This window comes from Suricata suricatta, chromosome 4, assembly GCF_006229205.1.
Source record: "Suricata suricatta isolate VVHF042 chromosome 4, meerkat_22Aug2017_6uvM2_HiC, whole genome shotgun sequence".
In the NCBI taxonomy this organism is placed as follows: domain Eukaryota; kingdom Metazoa; phylum Chordata; class Mammalia; order Carnivora; family Herpestidae; genus Suricata; species Suricata suricatta.
Window position 1 is genome coordinate 156,213,982 of NC_043703.1, and position 18,028 is coordinate 156,232,009.

At 51.3% G+C, this 18,028-nt stretch overlaps 1 protein-coding gene across 1 annotated transcript in view; it reads right to left on the reverse strand.

The window, feature by feature from the left end:
* TRIB2 (tribbles pseudokinase 2) overlaps positions 1-17,916 on the reverse strand; it is a 26,319-nt gene extending 8,403 nt beyond the window's left edge. Inside the window, exons 1-2 of the mRNA XM_029938282.1 lie at positions 16,217-17,916; positions 11,241-11,533 (exon numbers count right to left, since the gene is read on the reverse strand). Coding sequence (XP_029794142.1) covers positions 11,241-11,533; positions 16,217-16,486 — 563 coding nt within the window. The 5' untranslated portion in view covers positions 16,487-17,916. The remainder of the gene's footprint in view (positions 1-11,240; positions 11,534-16,216) is intronic.
* Positions 17,917-18,028: the final 112 nt, after the last annotated feature.

Below are 18,028 nucleotides of genomic sequence, written 5' to 3' on the forward strand. Positions count from 1 at the left end.
AACTCGTCCCTGGCACAGGCAGGAACCGGCCTCCTTTGCTTTAATTTCTGAATGGAAAAGGCTCACAGGGGGACAGGCTGTGGACTTGGCCACCGGCCTTGTGCCATCGGGTCCCCAGCCAGGTGAGGAAGCCAGACCAGTGGGATGCCGTGCACCGCGCCTCCAAGGAGCAACGTGCCACCCACTCCCAGCCCAGGCCTGCAGAGCCCCTGAGCCGAAAGACCAGTGTGGCCACGGGCAGACCTTTCAGCCTCAGTTTCCCTTCCATAAAATGCAAACGTGGCTGCATGGCCTGAAAAGGGCTCTTCTAGCTTCAAAACCCCTGACTGTAAATTTTCTTTAATCTAAACTATGGGAACTGCAGCCTTTCCGACGGCATGACATCTTCCTAATAACAGTGACAATTACCAAAAGGACAATAGTGACTGTGAATCAGACGTCTCCAAGGTGCTGGGAGTTGTTCAATCTGCATCTCTATTTCCCATAACAAAACTGAAAGGCAAATATGATGATGCATGGAAACTGCTTTAAAAATAAGGAAACCGAGGCACAGAGGATTCACTGTCCCGGGCCGCAGACAGGATAATGGAGAAAACAGAGGTCTGAGTGCACGTCAGGCTTTTCATGCTGGCGCCCTCTCCAAATTACATCCTGGTACCAGCGACACAGATTTCCTGAGTGACAAAGACAGAAGAGCTGTGAAAGGAAGGCCCTGGGCTTGTTGAGACAGACAGGGTCCCAGGTTTATTGAGCACTAGATCAGACAAAACCCTAACTGTGGTAGCTCACGAGGCAGAGAGAGGAGGCTGGACCTTCCCATTTCCTAGAGGGAGACAGTAGGTTACAGAAAGCAGATGTGACGTGTCCAAGGCCACCTAGCATATGAGTGGCAGAGGGGGGATTCAAAACCAGGTTTTCCAGCTTCCAAATCAGGGCTCTGTCCAAATATACCAAGAACGGACTACTCGAGCAGATCACGCTTTGCTTTTAAACCTTTAAACAGCATCTTGGGCTCTCGGCAGGAAGGGGTCAGGACAGGGTGGGCCGGGGGGGGGCTGGGCTGGGAGTACAGCCAGACCGAGTGGGCCTGGCCGGGACGGGAAGTCCGGTGTCCTGAGGTCGATGGAAGTCAGAAAAGTCACTGAAGGCCATTCCATGGGGTGGGTGCAAGCAGGCGAAGGGTCAAGTGAGGGATGTCATGTGTAGCCAGGTCTGGCTTTGCTCTGCCCAGGCCACCCTTGGCTGTCAGCTGGGTTGTGCAAACGAGGGTCCCCCCAGGGGCTGCCCAGAGACGGGACTGTCCCACACGGTGGGCCGCATCGAGCTGACCCAACAGCCGCCTCCGGGACTCGACTTGGCCAGATAAATTGTCCTTTGAGTTCTCCGTTTCCTAAGTGCAGAGATGTTTCCAACAGTTACCTCTGAGAGTCACTGACATACCAGATCCTGCGAGCGAACAGACCAACCCCAAGGTCAGGCTGCTTCCAAATCAGCAGGAGGGCAGCAGGTAGCCAACAGGGAGGCCTTGTGGGTCCGGGTGAGGGAAGTCTACAGGGAGGGGCTGCTTGGTTCTCCCAGACCGTAGTCAGGGAGGTGGGGGGCTCCTGCCCTGGTCTGATGCCCCGGAAAATCACAGCCAACAGAGATGAAGTTGCTAGGGAACAGTATAGCTGTGATGAGAAGCCCAGTCCGACTCAAGCACCCAGATGTTTCCACAGCACCACTGGCCGGGTAAGACAGAAAGGCCTGCATTGCCTGCGTCCTGGTGCACATCTGGGCCCCGACACACCACGACCAGCAGGACAGTGGGGAAGCATGGCCATCCCACCCCGAGGCCGTCCCGCCGCAGGACGGCACCACCCCAGTGCAGGCCATGTTTCCAGGGGAACAGACGGAACCCCGAGACGGGCAGTGGCCCCCCCAGGACTCCTCCACAGTATTCTGTGCATGACTCTTGCTCCTCAGCATGGAGACCTGATCCCAAGGTGTCCCCTGATCCAGAGTCAATGGACTTAGCCTCTCAGATAAGGCTCTGCAGACAATGCCCTGCTCAGTGCAGGACGGGCCCTGCTCCGAGGGCCTACCCAGCCCGGAGTCTTCCAGGGAGAGAGAGCCAGGCACGCCTGAAGGTACTGCTCCGGCTCTGCTGCTTAGCTAGGCCGCTTCAGGGTCCAGAACATTCCTGTCCACGACCATTGGCAGGGCAGGAGCAGAGCTCAGGCCAGTCCCTCTGACCCCACCAACCCAGGGAGCGCTGTGAGCAGCAGTCCAGTGCTGGGCCAGGCAGAGATTTCCACTTGGCAGAGGTCTAACCTGGGCCTCACCCAGATGGTCCAGGCACACACCCAACAGGTTCTGGGAGCCAGAAAACCTGAGCCCTGCTCTGGGGCACACGGCCAGCATGTTATAGAACTTTGGAGAAGGACATTCCCTCCTAATTTCTTCATTTGTAAAAACCGAAGGGTTGGGGTTCATTCTAACTCTTATTCACCCCCTCCTTGATCCCACCGCTTGGAGCCGGGTTCAGCCTCAGCATCTCGAAGTTGCTATCCATCCCTGGTCCATCCTGCACATGTTTCCAGAATCACAGCCTGACCCTGTCCCATCCTGCCTAGAGAAACCCTTCAACAGCATTTCCTGGATTTCAGGTCAAGTTCAAGGGCAAGGGCATGCATCCGGGCCCTAGACCTCTGCTTCCCATTTGAGTCTCATTTCTGACCCCCACACAGTGCCCTCCACCAGCATACAACCCCCCTGCACAGGACTCGTTCCTGTCTCTTGGCTTTTACTCATACTTCCTGGACACCCTCCCCTCCTTCCCTCACTTCACTCAGACTAACCCAAGAAGGAACCCATCTCCTCACTGACACGCTCATTCTCTGGTCCACTCGGCCCCAGAACATTCCCTCCTGCTTCCCCAGAGGTCTCTAATGCACACCCATAACCCGTAACATGGGTTAGTAACACGAGAAGTAACTGCTACACTGTCTTCCATTAGGCAATGACTCCCCGTAGTCATTCCTGTACCCCTACTCCCTAGTGCTGTATGCGGCTTCATCAGTGTTGGCAAACCAGTGTGACTGCCACGTCGCAGGTGCCCCCCCCCGCTCCAACATGGCATCTAGGGTCAGGGTATCTGGGAACAATCCCGCTTATGAACTACACTCTATCTAGAGTCCAAAGAACTTTCAAATAGGCATGGCTCATTTCATGCTTTAGAGGAACTCCCAAGAGGACTAGATAAAGGACATTTAAAATGTGTTTCTATCTACTGCCTTCCGCCATCAATATATCTAGGGGATTTTTCTTTTTTATTATTTTTTAATGTTTATTCATTATCTAGAAACGGAGAGAGACAGAGCATTAGCAAGGAAGGGGCAGAGAGAGGGAGACACAGAATCTGAAACAGGCTCCGGGCTCAGCATGTGCTGACAGCTCAGAGCCCGACGCGGGGCTCGAACCCACAAACCGTGAGATCATGACCTGAGCCTGGGTCAGATAATTAACTAACTGAGCCACCTGGGCACCCCTCTAGGGGATTTTTGTTAGGCTATGTATGCTTCTAGGGCATAAGGGGCTATTCACACACCCATTTAGTCCACTGTCAGACCAAGTATTTACAATGCTAGTTCCGGGCTAGAGACTGAAGACAGAAAGATAAACAGATCCCGTGTTACAGTTCTGTACAGAAAACAAAACCCACTCCGTGAAACAGAACAGGACAGAAGAGGGCTGCCCGTGGGGTTAGTGAACTTGGGGCCCAGGGCTGCTCGGAAAACACAAGTACTGAGCTTCATTTAGACTCCAGCCGGTCAGGTCCTGCTGCTTTTGCCTGACTGCATGAGAAAATTCTTCCTATGGATCGGACACAAGGGACAGTAGTTTACCTGGTGTCCATTTCCCACAGGCGGTGTGGTCTTGGAGAGCCTCGGCTCCGCAGTCTGGTATCCTGGGTTCAAACCCCCAGGCCTGCTGCTGATTAGCTGTGAAACCCCGAGCCTCAGTTCCCTCATCCTAGCTTACTGTTTTTTGTTTTTTTAATTAGAGAGAGAGCACGAGCAGGGGAGAGGGGAAGGAGGAGAGAGAGACAGAGAGAGAGAAACTTAAGCAGCCTCCATGCTCAGCACAGAGCTGGACTTGGGGCTCGATCCCAAGACCCTGGGATCATGACCTGAGCCAAAATCAAGAGTCAGAAGCTCAACTGACTGAACCACCGGGCGCCCTTCCTCGCTGGTTTTAAACAGGCTAATGTAACTACAGTAGTTAATTCGGATTAAATCAGTTCACTTAAATGCTGTTGTATTTAGAAGCGGGCCTGGCACACGGTGGGCACCAGGTATTATTTCACTAAACTGTACATCCCACGAGGGAAAGGCTTCTGTCTCATTTGCCACGGCAGTTTCTGCAGCGCCTAGAACGGTGCCTGGCCCGTGACAGGTGCTCCTCCTATTTGCTGAATAAATAAAAGCATCTCCAGGTGGCTGGGTGATGAGGTTCAAAGCCAGCAGCTGATGACCACGGGCAGTCATGACAACTATCCTTCAGGCTCTGCAGAGCACCCAGCAGCATGCTGGGTGCTGAGTTCATGATCTCTGACCCACATCAGAGACGGTAGGCCAAGGTCAAACGTCTCCATGAGGGAGTCCTACTGCATACCCTTGGCCCCGCCTGGCCAGGGTCTCAGTCAGCCCATCAGCTAACTGATCAAGCACAAGCAGTAAAGAGCTCAGCCAGAATTCCTGCTGAAGGATGCCTACCATTTTGCCCATGTCTAAGGGAGGAACCTTCAGGATGCTCTCCCCTCTCTCTGGAATTAGAGATGCTTTTCAGAAGCACAATATCCTGCCCCAGACAGCAGCATCTCAAATGTCATTCTGCCCAAATCATTAAATCCAAATGGCAACGATGGGTTATTTTCTCCTATGAGGCGGGATGCTGAAAGGAGCTTTCTCTGAGAAGGTGTCCCCGAGGGACATTGAGAAAATGGGAGTCTTTCAGGGGCTCCCAATCCAGCAAAAGACCTAGAGGCCAACGATCTGCACTTATCCCCCCTTCTCTCCTCTCTCGGTCCGTCACAAGAATCCTATCTGAGTCGCATGCGCTCCATAAAGGAGATCTTGGTTCATCCAGGGCCCACCGGGTTCTGGCAGCAGTGAACACAAGGTGGCCTCCGTCCCCAGGAAGCTCCCAGCCCAGGAGGACACGGGGACAGTCCAGGGATGCAGGGGTGCAGTGTGAGCAGAGGGGAGACTGCAGGGGTGCTGTGGGGGAGGGGATCACTCACCCATCCAGGGAGAGGTGGGGGAGAGAGTGAGCTTTCCCCAAGGGTTGGCAGTGCCTGAAGTACCTAACAGTGGTCAACATAAATAAGGGAATTCCAGGAGCTCTGTCTCCTGGAAAGCAAAACGGTACGATATTTTCCTAAAATACAGCGAACTTACCACTTAACGTAAATCGCTACTGATGAAAGAAAGCAGGGTCTGGTCTCTATACTTTGCAAGATACCAAGACCTCAATAAATAGAGGCTGATGATCTACAAGAAATGGCAGTATAGAAGCTAATCTGGGAGGAAGAGCAAGCGAGAGAGAGAGAGAGAGAGAGAGAGAGAGGGAGAGAGGGAGACCTTGGCCGGTCAGGGAGGCATAGGCCTGGGCCCCACAGGACATACCAGTCTGGGGCCTGTAGACGGAGGCTAGTTGCACAAGAGCCCCCAGGGATGCTGGGTTTCTAAAAAGGGTCCAGCCTCCCTCCTGCAAAATCAGGCACTGAGCAGCTTCCCCAAAGCAGAGGAAATCAAACCTGTGACGTCAACAGATAAAAATCTTCTAACCAAAGAAGAAACATGCACAGAGAGAGGTTCCTCCATTCACATGGGGTATTTCTGTGCGGTAAAATGTCAACACTGAACTGGGACTGGGGACAGGGAGTTGGGGGTGGGGGTGGCCAGGAGCCTTGTCCCAAGGGAGAAAAGGGAACTCAGGCTGGCGAAAACGGGCACTGCTGTGGGAGCTGAGGCTGCAGCAGCTTAAAGGGCTCCTCACATCCCGAGTCAGCACGCTGACCCTCGTCACCCAAGGGGCTGGGCACGAAGTGCACAGGACGTGAGGACGGCAGGAGCCACCAATTGCTGCTAGCGCATCGATGCCAAGCACCAGGTTCACCTGCATTAACTCATTTAATTTCACCAAGGAAGTCTCCTTGTTATTTGCACTCTGCAGATGAGGCAATCTGGACGGAAGAGGTTATGTAACTTGTCAAGATGAAGTTCACGGAGTGCAGGAGCAGGGACTAGACTCCAGTGCCTCGGCCTCCCCAGGGAGGAAGGGGTCTTCTCCCAAGCTCAGGCCTTGCCCTTGAAACACTGGGCCTCCCAGAAGGCGCTGCCTGCTGCCTGGGCATATCAGCACGGTCACTACCCTCCACCTGATTCTGGGCTCTGACCTACAGGGGGCCCCTGGGACTGGTTCAGCCCATCTCCGATTTTACTACCAAAACTGTGGGTATAAAGGGTGTGTGTCCAGGGTGAGCCCAATCAGGGTAGGGGTTTAACTTCCTCAAAACAAAAACAAAACAACTGCAGGTCCATCCTGCGGAAACCTTCCAGGGATGGAGGAGAAGCAGAAGCACAAGGCTGGGAACACGGCGGCCGGGCCGGAGAGAGCATGCGCGTCGTGTGCTCCTTTCCTGCACACCTCTCGTCCCACTTCTGGCCTTTCTGAGTTGCCCATCCTCCATCTGCGCTTTTGCCCACCTAGTCCCCAGTCCCATCCCCGACCCCCAGCAATGACTGTCATTGAATGAGAGGAGGAGGTGGCTTAAGTCTGAACCCTTGGGCCCCAAGAGTTCCACTCCTTGCGAAAATGGCTGCCACAGGGTGGAGCCCAGTCTCCAGGCACTTCCGGGGCCGTGGGAACGGCTCTTCCATAACGGCGCCATTTTATCAACAACTTTAGGACCAGCTGGCTATCAGGAGCACCTGCTCCACCCTGTGTGCCTCTGGACCATGACATTCAGCTCTCAAAACCACCAACAGGGATGCAGACCTTACTTCTGTTCTGAGGAATCTGCAGCTCGGGAGTATTAAACGACTCATCCAAGATCAGGTAGCTAATAAATGGTAGAGACAGAGTCTGAATCTAGAACCCAAATCAAAATAAAACGGAAGCCAAAGAATCTGAGGTGCTGCTGATTCAACACAGAGAGGGAAGGCACACTGGCGTCAGGCCCCAATAGAACATGGGGTGTCCCCTTCAGAGCTGTTTTGGGGACCCTGTGGGGGACTGATGGCCCCCACAGCTCTACCAAGAGCATTCTCACGGGTTGGTCATGGATTCAGTTTCAGTCCCGAATTGGAAAGTCATGCATAAGGAGTCGTCTCGCGGGTGGGTCTGGTTCGGAACCAGGCGAGGTTTCACCTTCACTCCTTTGCACGAGCATCGAACAGTAAGAAGTGCATCCTTGAGAGAGAGAGAGAGCAGACCATGTGCAAAGGAGGGTCTGGTGACGGGAAGCTTAAATAAAGCAGTACTTCCAAAAGGCTCCTCTCTGTTTTCCCCCCCTAGGACCAATGTATAAAGGGTCAGAACACCAGAAACAGAATCCATCATTCGATGTGTCAGAAGCTTTTCAAATTCAACCCACTGTTTTCTCACAGGTTCCATGATGTCAGGAAAAGCATAGGCTCTAGCGCTACTGAAATACTTATTGATGAGGGCCTGCTGATAAGATGGATGGCAAGAGTCCCTGTGAGGTCCCAGACTGAGGCCCCCTTCAAAAAACATGCATGTTGCTCCAGGCGGGCCACTGCACAGGCCAACAAAGAGAATCTCTGCTGTGAAACCCAATCATTGTTGGGACGTGTGTCCCAAGGGAGAAATACGTCAAGGGCCAACACCAGAGACTCACACTCTGACAGACATTCACAACCAAAACAACAAGGAGAAAGGCTACAGAGCATTATTCCTGTTTCACAGAAAGCTGACAGCAAGCTGGAAAAAAAGTTCCTATCAAATACCAATGACAACATGTAGAATGTCCTTGAAAATGAGAGTGACCTTCTCAAAGCTGCCCAGACGGAGACACCTGTCATGGAAAGAAGGTCAAGTTCACTGAGACTTCAGCAAGGTGTGGGGTAGGGAGAGAGTTCTGGAGTGAAAGGAGAGGATTTCCAGGCCAGCTCTGTGGGCCTGCCGGCAGTGACCTTGAGCAAGGTCACTTAGCTCCTGTGCAACCTCTTGCCAATCAGAGGAGGTGTTCTCGTTCTCCTTGATGGTCCGGCAGGGATGCGAGGCCGCACGGGGCTCAGGTGCTGTCCGGCATGCCAGGGACAGATGATGACCGCTTCCTCCCCTTCACTTACATTTCCTTTTCCAGAAGGAAACTGCTCTAAAGTTAAGAAGGATTTAGCTTTGACATGTGTGCTCCAGTGAAGTGTTCTGGTTTCACATTCATATGAGACACTTCCTTCTAGATCTTTCTAGAAAGTGTCATGCTCTTTTGCAAAAGTTAAATGCAAACTCCAAAAATCAACACCAGAGAGGCATAGTCCTGGTGTTGGAAGCTTCTGACATTTTGGTATTTTTTTCAAGTTTATTTATTTATTTTGAGAGAGAGAGAGAGAGGCACAGGAGGGGCAGAAAGGGAGAGAGAGAATCCTAAGCAGGCTCTGCACTATCAGCATGGAGGCTGACGTGGGGCTCCAGCTCATGACTCATGAGATCACGACCTGAGCCAGAATCAAGAGATGGATGCATAACCAACTGAGCCACCCAGGCATCCCAACATCCTGGTATTTCTTCTCTAGGCAATGGGACATCAAGGATTTCAGCTCTGCCACCACAAAGGACAAGCCAGGTCTGACTCAGTCCCTTACTTGCTTCCAGCTAGCTGTAGGCACTGGGGCCAGCACCCTTGTTGTGACCTGGGAATGTCCATCCTACCGTGAGCCACTTCATAAACATGTATTTCCCATGTGCGTTCTATCGCTGGCCGCACCACCTCCTAGACTCACTGCTGTATGAAATTCCTCTCTATAGAGACATGATCAAAGGTGGTGTTTAGAAACTGGAGCCCCCGTGAAACAGGGCATCATTGCCCTTACTCCCCGTGGCAGGCAAATGAATTTCTGGAGAGCTGATTTAATAGACCGCATGTCCTTGCTTCTGCTCTTTCCTGTCTGAAACACAGAGACTTCATGCCACACACCGTGGAGCGAAGATATCTGCTTCTCCCAAGTTGCAGAGAGAATTAACCTCAACAATAACCTGATAGTAGGAACGTACACTGGCTGTCAACGATTAACCTCTCATTTTTGCAGTTACAGTTACTACAAGTCTAAGAAAGGGAGCACACATGAGGATAAAGAAACTTTGTTGGTATTCTGCTGGGAGTCAGATGGATACTTATTTTCCAAAGAGAATATTCAAAGTAGCACACACCTGACATTAGAACACAGAAAGACCTCAGAACCAATACAACAGAGCCAGGACAATCAAAGGATGAGAAACTTGACACCCAACAGAAGGGACCAATCTAACCAGCCAGAGGGAGTATTCTAGGTGAAACCAGGGTAAGAACTTGAGTCTCCAAGGCTCCAAGGTCAGACACGTCTGAGCTGAAGAAGAGAAAAGGCTTAAGTGTGGCCCCACATTCTAGATCTTTGAATGGCTCCCTCTTCTTCAGTTGATTAAGAAGGGTCAAAACTGTGCACTATAAAAAGACCAGGCTACTGGCCACCATAAATGCCTAAGATATCTATTTAAGGGTAAAAATATGGAATAATAACCAATCTCTGTGGCCACTGGCCCTCTGAACCTTGAACGCTCAGCTGGATTATAAATGCTTATGAAATTATTCCATTTGGGTTGAGTAACCACAGGCCCTTTTACCTTTGCTAATCCCAAAATGCTTCCCAGACATTTCCCAATTAGCTCAAACCATAATGATGGGGGTTGGGGGGAAGCATATGCCTATATACCTTTAGGTCTCATTAAAACATCACCAGACTTCTATGAGCAGTAGCCTCCAGTATCACAGACCAAACTAACCGGACGGCAGGACAGTTGGACAGGAAGATCTGCACCAGACACATATGTCTGCCCAGTTGAGTTAAGGAATGACAAGTCCCAGCTTTGTACTCAGATGGCCCCTTAAGAGCTTCGTGACAATGGACCTCCACTTCACCAACCACTTTCCTAGTAGGATATGAAGATGCCCAAGATAGTCATGGTAACTCCACGACCCATGTGTAAGAAAATCTAGAATGATTTTTGGGAGAGTCAGCAATGAATACAAATCCATTGCCTCCACCCCTCTATAAAAGCACATTCTTCCAAAGAAAAATAAAAGTGACTTGGAAGAGTTATACAATCGAAGTCATCTGGAAGACAAAGCAGGTCCCAGTGGGTTTGCTAAATAGAATATAATGAGTTAATGGAAGAACCATGAATGGAACCCAGACGCCGGGCAGCCTGTCCCGCTGTCTCCTCCAATAACCCAGACCTTCATATTGCTGGGCATTTGCGTGGCAGGTGCCTCACCTGCAACATGGGTCCTCCCCACATCGGCTGTAACATACTCATCATCTCTCAAGTCTGGTCCGAAATCATGTCTCCTCTGAAATCTTTCCTGACTTCCAAGTTCTTAGTGAGAACGGACATCCCAGCCCCCAGTTCCCATCTGACCCAGGAAATCATCTTCATTTAGGGCTTGGAACATTCCTTTACAGGTGAGTTGACGAGCTGATGCACATCGATATTCATAGTACTGACAACTGTAATTGATACATGCACGCTTTATTGATACACACATATATATACTTAGGTATTACTGAATGAGGGAATGAATGAATGAATGAATGAATGAATGAATTACAAACGACTGGTGCCAGGCACTGAGCATTCTGAAGGTAGGCTTATCGAAATCATGTCCTATTCACATTGAAAATGCCACACAGGCTTGCAGCCAACCTTCAGAGTTCATGACACCACAACAAAAATAATGACCAGGTCACAGAGTGTCCTGGCGCCTGACCTCTGAGCATTCCGTGATGCCTTCAGAGAAGCGGCGACTTGTTTTCCAAGGGCACTGAAGGCACCTCAATATTCATTCACCTCCCTTGTCCACCCACTAGGACGGCAGGCAGCAAAAAAAGAAAAAAAAATGCCCACTGCAACCTCTCCAGCAAGCCGCTCCTGAGCAGCCCGGTAGGGCACCAGGTCTGGGCAGGAAGGGCACTCACCTCTCTTCGTCCTTAAAGATGAACTTCCGCAGCTTCAGGTCACGCAGCACCAGCCCCCCGTCATGGCAGTGGGCCACGGCCGAGGCGATCTGGTAGAACAGTCTGGCCGCCTCCTCCTCCCTCAGCTTCTTGCAGGTGCGGACAAAGGAATGCATGTCCCCATAGCTTCGCTCAAAGAACACATAGGCTTTGGTCTCCCCCAGGAGAATTTCGGTGATTTGGTTGATGTTGCTGTGGGCAGTCAGGCAAAAGCACGGGGCCAGGGACTCCTGGTAGCAGCTGATCTCGAACACCTAGGACAGGATTCACAATAAGACAGAACAGTCAGAGGTCCCTCTAGTACGACCAAGTCACAGGATGCGGCCGCCTCCCACCCTACAGGCTTGTGAGGTGACAAGAAAGCATACGGAGCATGGACACAGACCACACTGGCCTGGCCCTGCCTGCCCCTGCCCCAAGCTGTGCAGCATTGACTAAGCTGCTTGACCTCTCTGGGCTTCCAAATCTTCCCGTGCAAAGTGGGCAAACGGTGCTCGACTCAACAGTGTGGGGAGGATGATGTGAGAAAATAAAGGTAAAAGCGCTTTGCGGGAGGTCATACAGCACACAAAACGGGAAGTCCCAGCCACCTCCATTAAGAGAAGAACAAAAGCAAAATCTGAACGTGACCCACCCCAAGCTGCACAAATGACACCTTGTCCACCTTCCAAAAACAAAACGAGCAAAAATGTGCATCACTCGTGGACTATCACAATTGCATGCAACATATTTTATGCTACGCAACCGTGCTGCACGGCACCATGGGACACAGGAGCAGCTAACTGGGCAAAAAACGAAGACTCTGCCCTCAGGTCATTTAATTCGATACCTTCATTTTACAGATGTGCCAATCGAGGCTCAGAGAACAAGACAAATGAAGCCCCAGCGGCAGAATCAGGAATAGGACACAGTGCCTCATAGGAAAGCTGACACTCTTCTCTATTTCCTGCACAGCTATCTAGCTCAATGAATCAGTTATGCAATGATTTTCTATGAATCAAAATTAGCCTGTGAAATGCCACCCCATTGTGGGGTTCTTTAAGAAGACAATCCATCCCCGATACCTTTTTGAAACCAACCTGAGAGGGACTAATCCTACAGAGAATTTTTGAGGTCATAAGAAAAAGCTTTCATTCATTTTTAAGAGCTCTACTAAATCAGGAATACAAATCCTGGGTTTGGAATGTGGTTTTCCTATCTGCCTGGGAATGTGGCCACATGACTCTGTTCTGTGCCTGCGGGAGTGGGGGGCAGGCTTGAGGGGCTTTGCTGGAAAGCACTGGAGGCCAGGAATGCTCCAACAACAGACACTCCGGGCTACCGGGATACCGCCGTTCAGCTTCTTAAACCTTTTTCATTAGTTAGAACATCCTCTCCTTGATCCTCATTTTGCAGCGTGGCCTAGAAATCACCAGACGGAGGCTCTAATCCTGGCTTGGCCACCAATAATCTGGATAAGATGGATAAAGCACTCAGGGTCCCTGGGCCTCCCTCCCCCTCAGAAACTGAAGATGATGATTTAGAACGCCGTTGACCTTTTCTGCTAAGAGCTCTGTCCCCTCTTCGCTGACAATGCCCCGTCTCCGAGGCACGCACAGCATTAGATTCATTTTAAGGGGACTCACACACCACCCCAAAGCCATACGTTTAAGAATCCGTGACGTAAGTCGCTCTTAGGTTCAAAAACCAAAAGCAATCTGTGAGTCGAGCAAGGATAGTAAGAACCTCAGGGGGCTGGTGCTAACCCAGGGCGAGGATGCCGCAAAGTAACAGTAACGTTGTGAATGAACCATAATGAGGCATCTCAGGAAGGCGGCACAGCTGTTACCACTAGAACCTAAAATTTAAGAATGAATACTTCAGTATCTCCAGAGACCACAAATCACACCCTGATACTGTCAAATGATGACCTACGAGCGCTGACCTCAGAGGTCCGTTCAATTAGGAATCCGAAATGCCTGAGTCAACTTTAACACCCAGGCTGTGGGCAGCAGAAACCGACTAAAGCCTCAAAAATTTCAGAGTCATAGACGTGTCGCAGTGGCTAACGTAAACACTCTGTTACCTAACGGGCATGCTGTGCTCCGAGGCATCAGGCTCGGCCGCCAGTGCTCATGGATGTATGATCATTTACAATCTACTTCTTCCTTCAAGTTGCGTGTCTTAAAAAATAAAAGGGAAAATCTGCTCAGCACCTTCAGTCTGTTATCCTGCTCCGCTGACCAAAAACTGAATGGAGGTAGACTTTTTTCTTTTTAATGAAACATATTCATGGCAGCTTCAAGAAATAGCCCATACCCTTTGTAAAAGAGATCAAATTCCAAGATGGTGGACAGAGCATGAAAAACAAAACAAATACTTCTGTTCTCCCAACTGGAGGAACCAAACTTTTATTAGCAGCTAGAACAGGCCTTTTATGGGGCTGGACTGGTATTTAAGCCACCTTCAAATGCAAAATCAAGCCATAAGCCTGGTTGCCAGCTTCTTTAAAATGTTTAATTTGGAACCTTAGTTACATAATGTGACAGCTGAGATAAGGCAGGAAGATGAGGCCATCATTAATAGCATTTGCAAAAAAAAAAAAAAAGTGCCCATATGCCAAGACATTACTTATGTCAATCTGCACTGTAGCTACCATCATTTCCATGAAAATGATAAGGTAAAGACACCCTAAAGCCCCCTTCCTCCATCTCCCTAGCTTAAAGTAGGCTCCTGGAAACAATACACAGGCTCTCGTATTTTGGTTAAATGACCCCAAATAGAGTCCTGTAGAATTCTCTCTACAGTCCTCTATGGAAATGGCCTCTTTACATTCGATCGGTTTTTGCCAAGACTTTTTCCTTGGGTCAACACGGAGCTAGGCGACATGAACTCTACATTCTAAGACATCAAAAGGAACTTGATGCACTCTGTCGACTTCCTGGTGCCTCACAGTAAGCCGAGTTCACACTGTCTCTCCGAGGGTAGCTCATGGAAGCAGCCTTAGAAAAACGACTTGGAGCTTCCTAGGATATGTACAAGGCTACTTGCAGAAAAAGTCACCCACGTCACCTCTGGTAGGAAGGCAGGAAAAGATAGGCTGCCTGTCTTAAAGGGATGACCTCTGTCAAGCGGAACAATGATACTGCACTTAAATCCACTTGCAGCCACATAGTAATTGGCGAGGGGCTGATTCAATCTCTGCAATAATTAAACCAGTAGATTAAGTACAGTTTCAAGCCAAAGAGCAAGTCTATGAATGACACAGTAGGGTCAGCCCCAAGTGAAATATGTCTAGAAGAATCTGGAGGGAGAAAGAAGCAGCAGGGGCGAGTCACCTCTGCCTTTAAACAAAGAAATAACAGCAAGGTGCTCCTGCAGAATTTGGAGGCAGAATACCTTTACGTAGAAGTGTCTCCAGCCTCTGAAAAATATTAAAATGTTGTACTGAAGTTGAGCAAAAGGACTGAACACACTCACTGCCGGGTGATTGCGCATATTTCATAGGAGAGTGGCAGCTCTGTGGAATTCATTCATTTCAAAGGATGACTCCCCTATTGTGCAACGTTGTAGGTCTTCTGAGAATTCAATCCAGCTCTGAATAGCCTACTGAATTTTGGTTAACCGGGCACAGTTGCTCAGAGTCTCAATAACTTGGGAGAAGATGCAAAATACCAAATGCTCAGTACAAGGAGGGAGCTGTATTTTTAAAGAGTCTCTGATTTTCCCCAGATCTGAATTGAGCAATTGCAAAACTGACTGAAGACCTCCACAAAACCCTTATTTACAATGAAAGCCTCCAGTCCCCTACGAAATAAAGCAGTCTGTGGTTAATGGTAAAAGTGTGATGTGTTTTGTGCAGCACAGCTGTGCAGAGTGCCCATTTCAAAGACACCAAAGGTCCCTGTCGCTCACCACCCCCCATTTCTCCCCCCAGAGAAACCAGGAGTGAGCAAACGTAAAATTAAATGACAATGAATTCTTGACCTATGTCCAATGCCTGGGTAGCGGTATGCTCTATTCTCTCTCTCTGTCTGTCTCTGCAACTATCCCCTTCTCTTCCCCCTCCTCTGGAGTGCACACACACAAAGACACACAGAACACCAGTCACTGCTGGGGGTCAAAGACAAAAAAGGAAACTGAAGTGTCCCTCTCTGTATTAGCACTGCCAATGCTTGGGGCTCCAAACGCCAGCCTGTAAACCATCCAGGCAAAGGAGTGTGTGTGTTGGGGGTGGGGGGCGCGAGGGGGTGTTCAGGCACGGAAGTCTGGAAAGGAGAAAAAAACGAGAGGAGACCGGGACCCAAAGGGCTCACTATTTCCTACACCCTAAGGTGCGCTGGCGGCTTTGATTTCCACCCCCTTCCTCCTTTCAAGGCTGCAGGCAGTAGAAAGCTCTTTGTAAACTCCTTCCCCGCGCTGGGCCCCTGGCTCAGCCCGAGGGGACACCTTTGTGTGTCTCTTTTAAAGGGCACCTTCGGAACAAAGGTTTAACACCTGCACGCTTCTAAGAACAATGGCTGCGAAAGGAACCCAGTCATCAGTGCCTTAAAATTAGCGGGGGATTCCCTACTCCACGGTGGAAGGGGAGGGGGCGACACACTGGGCGACATCCCCCGGGCAACGGGACCCGGCCTTGAGCGGAGGCGCTCCACGAGCCTTCGGGAGCAGCCGTGTCCGTGGCCCACGCGCAGTCCCGCCGCGCTCCCCGCCCCAGGCTCTCCCCAAAACGCCCCCGCCGCAGCCCGCCCCATTGTCTGCAACGCTCTAAAAACTTCGCAACTAGTCGAACGCGAACAAATAAATAAATCCATTTAACGAGGCCACAGCTTAATTATCCCGCGAGTCTCCCTCCCCCAGGCTCCGGATCTCGGCGACCTCCCGCCCCCTCCAAACACCCGGGTAAGCTTTTTAAAAGACAAAAAAAAGGAAAAAAAAGCAAACCCCGGGCTCTTTACCTTGCACACCAGCTCCTCCCCACTGTGCAGATGCACGGCACGAAAAACGTGGTCTCCCTCCAGAGGTTCCAACAATAAGTATTTCCCGATGCAAGAAACGCAATGCGACAAGTTCGGAGTCTCCGGCGGGCTCGGGGAGCCGAGGTTCGGGCTGAAACTCTGGCTGGGCTCAGCGGACCTTATAGACGACAACTCTTCGAAATCCTGGGTTTTGTTCCGCGATCTCCCATATCTTGCTATTGTGATGGGGGTAGACCTGTGTATGTTCATGAGTGTGGGGATCGCACTCGGCAAACAAAAAACCCGCTGGAGAGAGACGAGTCGCTGGCGAGTGCGGCTGCAGGCGCCTCGGTGCCACGGGTTTTAAAAGGGACCGAGAGGGGAGGGGACGGGAAAGCAGCGACGTGGAGAAAGAGTTAGAAGCCCCCCAAATGGGCGCCGCCGGGCACCTTGTCTGCCGGAGCCCGGCTCTCGGGGGTGCTCGGTAGGCAGCAACTCCTTTTGTTACCCCAAAGCAGCCGGCGATTTGCAGAATCCGCGCACTTTTAGTTTCTCTCTCTCTCTCCCGCTCTCTTCCCAACGCAGATCTAGGCGAGTAACCGGATGGCTAAGGTGGGGAGCTGCACCGCCAGGTCTCCCGAAGCGATCCCCACTCAGGCTTCCGAAACGCAGACGGGGCGGAGGAGCCCAGCCGTAGTTCGTCCGATCTCCCAGGAGCGCACGGCTGCCGCTCGGTCTCAACGCGTTAGAGACCAAACAAAAAGAAAAAGGAAATAAGCACGGGTCTACCGGCTCGCGCCGCACGGCAGACAGAATCCGCTCTGCACCCCCTTTTTTGGTGGAAAGGGTGGGGGGCGTGGAAGGGGGGGGCGCCGGAGAGGGCAGTTACCTACGTTTTAACTGTAGATGGCGTCTGAGGCTTTTCCAAGATCGCAAGAGCTCTCCAAAATTTAAACAAACACACAAAAAAAGAAAAGAAAAGAAAAAAAAGAATAGCAAGGGAGCATTTAACTTAGGGCGGTCAGCGCTGCCAACAAAAGATTGCAAAAGCTGGGCACAGAGTGGCGGCGCGGGCCGGGCGCAGGTACCGCGACAAAGCCCGGGTTGGCCCGCCGGGCGGAGGTCAGCACAGGCTCATGCTGTCTCGGCTCGCCGGTGCTCCAGATCGTCCTCCGGAAGAAAAAAAAAAAAAAAGCGAGAAGTGCGGGCAGGGTCGAGGAAGTCTCGGGGGTCTCCGGCTCCCCCTGGCACCAGCTTCCGGGGGATCCTCCGGGCGCTGGAAGGGAATGCGCCCCCCGCCCAGCCAACCTGCGGCGTTTCCTTTCCCGCTTGGATAACTGGATCTTGCCTTGGAATAATTTACGACCACTCCGTCTACCCCTACCTAACCCCAAATTGCCCGGTGGGGTTTGTTTTGGAGAAAATTGATGGCTTTTCCTCTTCGTCTTTTATTTATTTTTTTCTTTCTTTCTTTCTTTCTTTCTTTCTTCCCCAGAGGTAAGAGGAATGTGTATTTAAAATTGAAGGGGGTGGGAGGGGATGGCCGATCGTGCCCGAGGCCAATCCCCGAGCTCAGCAAGCCCGCAACTCCCGGCGAGGCGGTATTAATAGTTACTTACGTGGCCGGGGATCTCGGAGCGAGCGGGGCCCTGTGTGCGCGTGTGTGCGCGCGCGCGCCTCGCTCGCGCTCCGTCTCCCCATTCAATGTCACCGACACATTTCCACGGAGCCTCCGCCCCCCCGCCCCCGCCCCGCGGCACCCGCGACTGGCTCAGCCCGGGGCCGGCCCCGCCCCGCCCCCGCCAGGGCCCC